Raw genomic sequence first — 8,083 nt, forward strand, 5'->3', positions numbered from 1 at the left:
TACAGTGTCCCTGAATGCTAATGCTAATTAGCTTCCTGCCAGGCTACATTGACAGACAAACTCAGCAGGAAGTGAAACTCTTTGTGGTGCAGATCTTGTTTCCTCATTTGTGTCTAGACAAGCAGAAACCACTTTGAAATCCAGTTTGACCCCATTTACACCACCAGGAAAAGAACCAGTGTTTGATTCCTAATGCATATCTGCTGCAACTGCCTCCAGCACATTTATTCATGTGCTGAGATTTTGAAGAAACCTGCACTGAAAAGGTCTTGTTTTCTTATTCCCAAAACAAAAATAAAAACATTAAAGAGAAAAAATAATTATCAAAATAAACCTGTATTAACTAAAACTTGGAAGTAAAACCAAGAAACTCAAACTGAACTCAATCTTCAAACACTTCTCCACTCTTTAAACTGGAAAAGAAAAAGGAAAATAAGTTGTTCCATATGTTAAACTTTTCGACTGAAGCATTCAAGAGGTGCAAATATTACTCTAACTCACTGGACTACAGAGACCCAAGAGCTAATTTCACATCAAGAAATACACTTGTAGCTATATAAGGTTCAAATAAAATGCCCAGAACAATGCCTCAAATATGTAAACTATCTCTTTTGTCGAACTCAGAGGCATCTCGAAAAAATTTATGTACTGAATTCATGTAAATGCTGGAGCAACAAAATATACCAAATTTAATATTTTGTTAAGGACAATTTATAGTAATAAATCAAGGAGCCAAAATTTAAAAAAAAAAATGTCCACAGCTTTAAGGTCTGAGGCCTGTCCAGAGGAATTGCTTTCCTGGAAACGGTGCCTGTATATTTTTAAGTTAATGTTGGTGTAAATATTTATCAGATTTCATTGGTTGTAGCACTCTGCTGCTTTTTATTCCAGCAATTTTAAGGGAATGTTTCTGTAACATAAAACTATTTGTTAAACAAAGGGGAATATAGTCAAATTCCTTAATTTTTACTTTTTTAAAAATTGAAATATAAGCTATATAGCTTACAGTATGTCATGAAAGAAAGTGTAACATCTGATAACAACCCACAAGCCTTAAACTGTAATTTCCAATCATAATCAGTTTTTTTCTCTGTTTTATTATAGTTAGGATACTTCTGAGGTGGCCATTTGTATTGGATTTGTTATTGTTTGCTAGCAGTTATCTTGTAGCAAGTGGTAGCCTAGCTAGCTAATGTCATAATGAATGTAGGTTGTAACTGCGATTGTTGTTCTGAATTTGTTTTTTGTGTATCTGAACTACAAAATCGGCTTGAGTAAAGGCAGTTTTGTATGTTAATCTTAGACGTTTTAAATTTTTGTGGCTTTGCATAGAGATAATACTGCAATTTGGTTAAAAGTAGCATTTAGCATACTTTAGACAGAAAATCTATCAAATTAAGAGTCCTGTTCATAATTTAGAGAAATTAAAGTTTTTAAGTGGAAAGGAGACCATTTAGAAGGGTGCACAGACTCTCTGGTCACTTGAAAAATACAATGCAGTGAGATTTAATATGAGCACACACAACTTTAGTGGTTAAATAACATCCTTCTCATGCTTGAATATCTGTTACAGAGTATCCTGCATCTGCTCAGACCACATGCTTATTTAATGTTTTTCCACCTAGCCGATGGGTACTGATAACACAAGCTAAAGTGGGAGAGGAATCATCCCCAAAGGCCTGTAAAGAAAGAGGGAAGTGAGGTCTGATTTTAAAAAATGTTTTAAAGGTCTGCAAGTATAAAACTACAATTTGGAGGCATGTGGGTATGACCATGTAAGGATTTTTTTTGTTTTTTTGTTTCCTGAAACCTTCACATTGATTGTGATCTCTTGAAAGCCTGGGCAGCACAGCAGAAAAGAACATGTGTTGGCTTCATTGTGGCTGGTAGCTGCTGGGCATAGCTGTTCTCGCTCTGTGTATGGTTGTCATAAAGATAACACACACACAGTGTTTTCCATACCACCCCCCGGCTGTGTTTCCCAGCTTCCCTGTTCACGTATGTTCTGCGTGGGTTATTTATCTGCATGAGCGTCACGTTCCATCTGTGTCTCCCCATTTCCTTCCTAAGTTTTCCTTGTTGCTCTCATGCTAACCTGATTCTCAGCTCAAACTTTCTGCTCACTGACCGTTGGCCTGATATTACGTTTTAAGCTAGTTGTGAGAAAACAAAATCAACTAGTGAGCCATTAACATTTGTATAATGTATGCTTTTACAAGCATGTGTGCATGTTGGAAATCAAAGTAAATAATACTGACATCTTTGTGAGGATCATCAGTATTAACACTGTCAAAAACACAAAGTATGATGAGATGCAAAGGACCCAAGATAATTTTTAATTTGACTGAAAGTTCTGAAAGAAATGATTTTTTAAACACAGCACAGAAGTGTGTTAGGCCTACTGTCAAGGTAACATGGTGGTCCAGCCCAGTTATGTGCAGAACAGCACTGTCTTTGAGTTTTTTTGGGGAGGGGGGGTTGATAACAAAAGATCTGCAGATGAAGAGGATGTACCTGAGTGTAGTGGGCAATGATATGGATTTGTACTATTGTAAATGAATGAAATCAATGAAGAAGCAGAACAAGAGGATATCAATAATAAAATCCATCCTGTCAAGGACAAAGCTCTAAAAGTTGTAGATTTTTATTGAGTAAGAAGTGTATTTTAATCTCTCCATCCTGAGGGGAAACCTCAGGGCTTAAAAAAGAAGTTGACATAGAAGTGACACAACTTCAGTTCCTCCAATGACCACTTGAGGCTGACTCCAACAGTCAGCTAATCCCCACAGAATCCAATGTTAAAATAAAGTGTTTATGGTTTTGGCCTAGATATCTAATGTACCTCTTCATAATAACCTTCTGACCAGGGGGTGATTTCTTTGTTATTATAGCTTAATTTTAAAAACTGTATTAGGGTTTATACTTTGCATTATTATGGGCATGGTCTCAATGATGTAGACCACATCTAGTCTGCTATATGTACAGTTAAGCCCATAATTATTCATACCCCTGCCAAATATTGACTTAAAGTTACTTTTGTTCAATATGCAAGTTCTTTTTTGAGCAGAAATGACACAGGTGTCTCCCTAAAGATAATAAGACGATGTACAAGAGGCATCATTGTGGAAAAAAATATTTCTCAGGTTTTATTTATATTTTAGCAAAAAGTATCATGTCCAGAATTATTCATACCCTTCTCAATAATCAATAGAAAAAAGCCTTTATTGGCTATTACAGCAATCAAACGCTTCCTATAATTGCAGACCAGCTTTCTGCATGTCTCCACAGGCATTTTTGCCCATTCATCTTTAGCAATGAGCTCCAAATCTTTCAGGTTGCAGGGTCTTCTTGCCATCACCCTGATCTTTAGCTCCCTCCACAGATTCTCAATTGGATTCAAGTCAGGACTCTGGCTAGGCCACTGCAAAACGTTACTGGTGTTGTCTGCTAACCATTTCTTCACCACGTTTGCTGTATGTTTTGGGTTATTGTCGTGCTAAAATGTCCACTGGTTCCCAAGGCCAAGTTTTTCTGCAGACTGCCTGATGTTGTTGTTGAGAATCTTCATGTATTGCTCTTTTTTCATGGTGCTGTTTACTGTGATTAGGTTCCCTGGTCCATTGGCTAAAAAACACCCCCAAAGCATTAGGTTCCCACCACCATGTTTGACAGTGGGGATGGTGTTCTTTGGGTTGAAGGCTTCTCCATTTTTATGCCAAATGATCACAATGATGCCAACATCATTGTGACCAAATAATTCAATTTTTGTTTCATCTGACCATAACACTAAAGACCAGAAACCTTCTTCTTTGTCCAGATGAGCATTTGCAAAGGCCAAATGAGCTTTTGCATGCCTTAGAAGTGCCTGGAGAAGTGGTGTTTTCCTTGGTCTGCATCCGTGGAACCCAACAGTGTCCGTTGGACTGTCTGGCTTGAGACATTGCCACCAGCAGAGCCCAGATTCACCAGAATGGCCTTGGTGGTGATCCTTGGATTCTTTTTCACCTCTCTCACTATTCTCCTGGCCAGCACAGGTGTCACTTTTGGCTTCCGACAACGTCCTCTGAGATTTTCCACAGTGCGGAACATCTTGTATTTTTTAATAATACTTTGCACTGTGGCCACTGGAACTTGAAAACATTTGGATATGGCCTTGTAGCCCATTCCTCACTTGTGAGCAGCCACAATGCACAGCTGCAGGTCCTCACTGAGTTCCTTTGTCTTAGCCATGACTGTCCACAGACCACCTGCAGAGAGCTGCTGTTTTTCACCTGTTGAGTTGATCAAAACAGCTATTTCCAATTAATCAGGGTAATTGGGATGCTTTAGAACAGCTTTGACTATTTGGAATGGTATGGAACTTTGGATTTTCCCAGAGACTGTGACAGTTTGTAAAGGGTATGAATAATTCTGGACATGATACCTTTTGCTCAAATGTAAATAAAAGCTGAGAAATATTTTTTTTCCACAATGATGCGTCTTGTACATCATCTTATTATCTTTTGTGAGACGCCTGTGTCATTTCCAGTCAAAAACTAACTTGCTAGTTGAATAAAAGTAACTTTAAGTCAAAATTTGCCAGGGGTATGAATAATTTTGGGCTTAACTGTATATGTCTGGACCAAACCGGTAAACATCCCCTTTCTTTTAGTGTACTGAAATGTAGCTACACATTTAATAAACAAATTAGCTTAACGTAAGACAAAGAAGCATAACTGCAACAATATATCTCAGTTTTTCTACATGACAATGAAATGCAGCTGCAATAAATGAAAGAAATCTATCAGTATGACTCTTTGGGCTTAAAGTGTAATGAGTACGTGTTTAAAATTACAAAACTATAATTTAATTTTTTAGTGTCATATTAGGCTGCAGCTTTATCAGTAAGAAAAGTTGTAAATCGTGTCAAAAATACAATGAAAAGTTCAAAATATATCTCCTCTTTCACATTTTCGAAGGTCATCCAAAGGGCCGGATTGGAGTGCTTGCCACGTCACTTCTGGCCCCCAGGTCTTATGTTTCACACCCCTGGTGTAAGGGCTCACTGTTGAATATTTCTGTATTTTCCCCAAAATAATACTGCAAACCCTCATACTGATAAATAAAAAGGTGACAGTAATATTTTTTCATGATGTCAAATTGTATACAGGACTGTTTGTTTTAAATTGGCAGTAACACTGTGAATTTAATGTTTTAAATTAGTTTTTTAAATTAATTTTGTGTCAGTTTTGGTTTTATTTAAACACATAACAAACGATATATAAAATACATGTATCGAATTGCAGCAGTATACTGTACATTGCATTATAATGTAATATAGTACTTACAGTGTACAATATTGTGGTACTTTTTTTAATGGTTAAATACTGTAAATCTGTAAATCTATACAGTAACTATATGGAGTTTTACTGTCATTCCAATTACAGTAAATAAATTGTAAATCAGTAATGAATGAGTGATATAATATCAATGAGCTGCAGTCTGTCATAAAATTTTTTTTTTTTTTCATTTTACTTTATCAGGAAAAACTAAGAGTAGATGGTTACTCTGAAAGTTTGACATTAAAACCTGCTTTATTACTTGCAGGTATCAATTCTGTTTACCTGTTGGTTTTAGTTGATGCAAGATGACAGAAGATTTAATGACAACAGGTAACAAGAGGAACATCAGTGTCAGGAACTGCACGGATGTTTGTTGCTTTTATGACCCAATAAAATTGCAGAGTGAGGCACAGAAAGGACCAGCTGGTTATAGTTTAACCAGTAACCACTCCCGTAAATACACATTCAACCTCCTATATCAAGCATATCCAGTCCTTGAAAAATTTACCTCTCCTGATAAAGTAAAGCAGGTAAGACTCACTTTTATTAACTACAGTTTCAAAGCCTTAAGGTTAAATAAAATATTGTTGTTTATGGCCCTAGGAGACCTGTTTCTTAAAGGTTGATTAGTGTAAGGAGTTGGGTTTTTTTGTGGGGGGTTTTTACATTTGGAATAAAATAACGTGTTAATAAAACTTTGACTAATGAATTTTATATCTCCACGTGTTTGTCCTTCTACCTCTGTTGGATGCAATCTGGAGTAGAACTTTAATAAAGTGTCAGTATCTATTTTTACTACAGACTGGGATAAGTGTTGATGTTTATTTACTACTTAAGTTTTTAGTCCTGATCTTAGTTGAGTATGGACAGGTGCAAAACTGGAATGAAAGCCAGAAATATTAATATACTTATATTAAACTTAATGTATATGTTGTTATGTTGAAACAATCTGGCCTATTATATTGATATTAAGTAGGAAAAAAAGTTTAAAAAAATATTTTTAATGTATTTTTATGCTTTTATTTGTTTGTGTTGTATAACAAAGCTCTCACCCTTCCTTTAACCTTTGTGTGTCACATTTCACACCATAAAATTAAACAAAAAGCTTAAAATCTGTGGATTTAATACCTGATTTGTGCATGAAGTTGTGAAGCATTTCTATCAAATCCCACAGTATCACATTTACTGAGAAAAGTCTTTAAAAATAAAGAATAATCAGTGTTAAACAATGTGCGAGTTTTATATTAAATACTGTGAGAAGTGTATTCAGAAGACTTTTTTGTTTTCTCAGATGGATCTCAAAGCTGAACACGGTCAACCTGGAAACAGCCTCTTTGATTTCCTCAGCAGGTGGGTTCATCACCATGGTGATGGCAATAGGGACGTGCTGGTCTTGAACGTGCTATTGCTAGGCGGCCATCAGAGTGGGAGGAGCTCTGTGGGGAATGCTCTTCTTGGTCAGTCCTTCTACAGAACATTTTTTTATACATTTTCTTTTATGTCTCTTTTGATGATGTATCCATAAAAACATGTAAAAAATTGCCATATAGTCACCCATTGGTGTCTGGACTACTTTGAAGTTTGGCCACACCCATGCTTGTTTTTTGAGCTCCAATGTCCTGTACAGGTACAATGCAAAGAACCAGAAACCTGATAAGTATTGTTAAATAACAGACTGGTATAACAGAACTGAAGCACAAACTCCTTCAATGGGCTTTGCCACACAAGAAAGCTAAGGATGTTCTAGTTCAGACAATTCAGTGCCACCTGTTTCAGAATCAACGCTTAATGTCCACATTTGTACTTAATTTTTTTAAGCCCTAAAAGTTGGCTTTAAGAAATATCATGAACATAAGATATGTAAAATTATGGACAAGCTCTATATAGAATCACATTTCTCCTTATAGCACATACAAAATAATAAATAAATTGATTCATGTAAAATCACTAAATGTGATTTGTTAAGGATAAAAAAAATTTACTACAGATGTCTGCATCTGACAGGTGGACACGAATTCAAAACAGGAAGAAGCATCTCTGGTGTGACCACTGAGTGTCGCCTCCTCTGGCGCACTTTCCCACGCTTTTTCAGAAGACAGGGGGCGGAGACTGACCTAATGCTGAGAATTATTGACACGCCTCCTGGAGTGCCTGACCCACAGAGCATCCACCGGCTCTGCCCTCAAGGCGTGCATGTGCTCGGCATCGTATTGAGAGCCGACCTGCCGCACGAAGATGCGCGCCTGCAACAGCATGCAGAGGTACCGCACTCTGTGACTCGGACATCAGGCCCCTGAGTCGTGGTCATCTTGTGTTATTTTTAACAGCATTCTCTCCATCTTTAACTGTGTGTGTTTTCTGTGTTTGTATTTTGGCATTCAGAAGCTCCTCGGTCCGGAATGGCGTCAGCATGCCATAGTTATCCTCACACATGCTGACCACCTGAGAGAGACGGGGTTTCAGCCTTCGGCCTACCTCGCCCAGCCCTCTACTCGCTGGCTCAGAGATCTGGCTGGGGAGATAGGGGGCGGGGTCTGGTTCCTAGATAACACCAGTGATTGGCCATCTGTCAGAGGGCGAATGCTCAGAGACCAAATTCTTTGCCTGTCAGCCAAGAACCATCACAGCGCTCTGACCGTCAGGACAGTGACCTCCGTTTGACGCCATGTGGGGCTTTTTAAATCTTTGAATCTCATGTCGGCTTCTTATGACAAAGTTATTTGTGGAACAAGATCCTATATTTCTTTCTGATGACTGCTTTA

The 8,083-nt window shown here is 37.5% G+C and overlaps 1 protein-coding gene across 1 annotated transcript; it reads left to right on the forward strand.

Annotated features, from left to right (window-relative positions):
* The first annotated feature begins 5,740 nt into the window (after positions 1 to 5,740).
* LOC102076777 (GTPase IMAP family member GIMD1-like) lies at positions 5,741 to 8,041 on the forward strand. Its single transcript, XM_005459130.4, has 4 exons — positions 5,741 to 5,851; positions 6,613 to 6,778; positions 7,326 to 7,582; positions 7,704 to 8,041. Exons 2-4 carry the CDS (start codon positions 6,613 to 6,615, stop codon positions 7,980 to 7,982), a joined length of 702 nt encoding a protein of 233 aa, XP_005459187.2. The 5' UTR covers positions 5,741 to 5,851; the 3' UTR covers positions 7,983 to 8,041.
* Positions 8,042 to 8,083: the final 42 nt, after the last annotated feature.

The sequence above is a fragment of the Oreochromis niloticus genome, linkage group LG3 (genome assembly GCF_001858045.2).
Source record: "Oreochromis niloticus isolate F11D_XX linkage group LG3, O_niloticus_UMD_NMBU, whole genome shotgun sequence".
Lineage (NCBI taxonomy): Eukaryota > Metazoa > Chordata > Actinopteri > Cichliformes > Cichlidae > Oreochromis > Oreochromis niloticus.

Bases quoted from the DNA above. Each gene is read 5' to 3' on its own strand.
- LOC102076777 (XM_005459130.4), top strand. From the start codon at position 6,613: ATGGATCTCAAAGCTGAACACGGTCAACCTGGAAACAGCCTCTTTGAT. The intron at 6,779-7,325 runs GTCAGTCCTTCT...TGCATCTGACAG, and splicing joins TGTGGGGAATGCTCTTCTTG to GTGGACACGAATTCAAAACA. The intron at 7,583-7,703 runs GTACCGCACTCT...TTTGGCATTCAG, and splicing joins GCCTGCAACAGCATGCAGAG to AAGCTCCTCGGTCCGGAATG.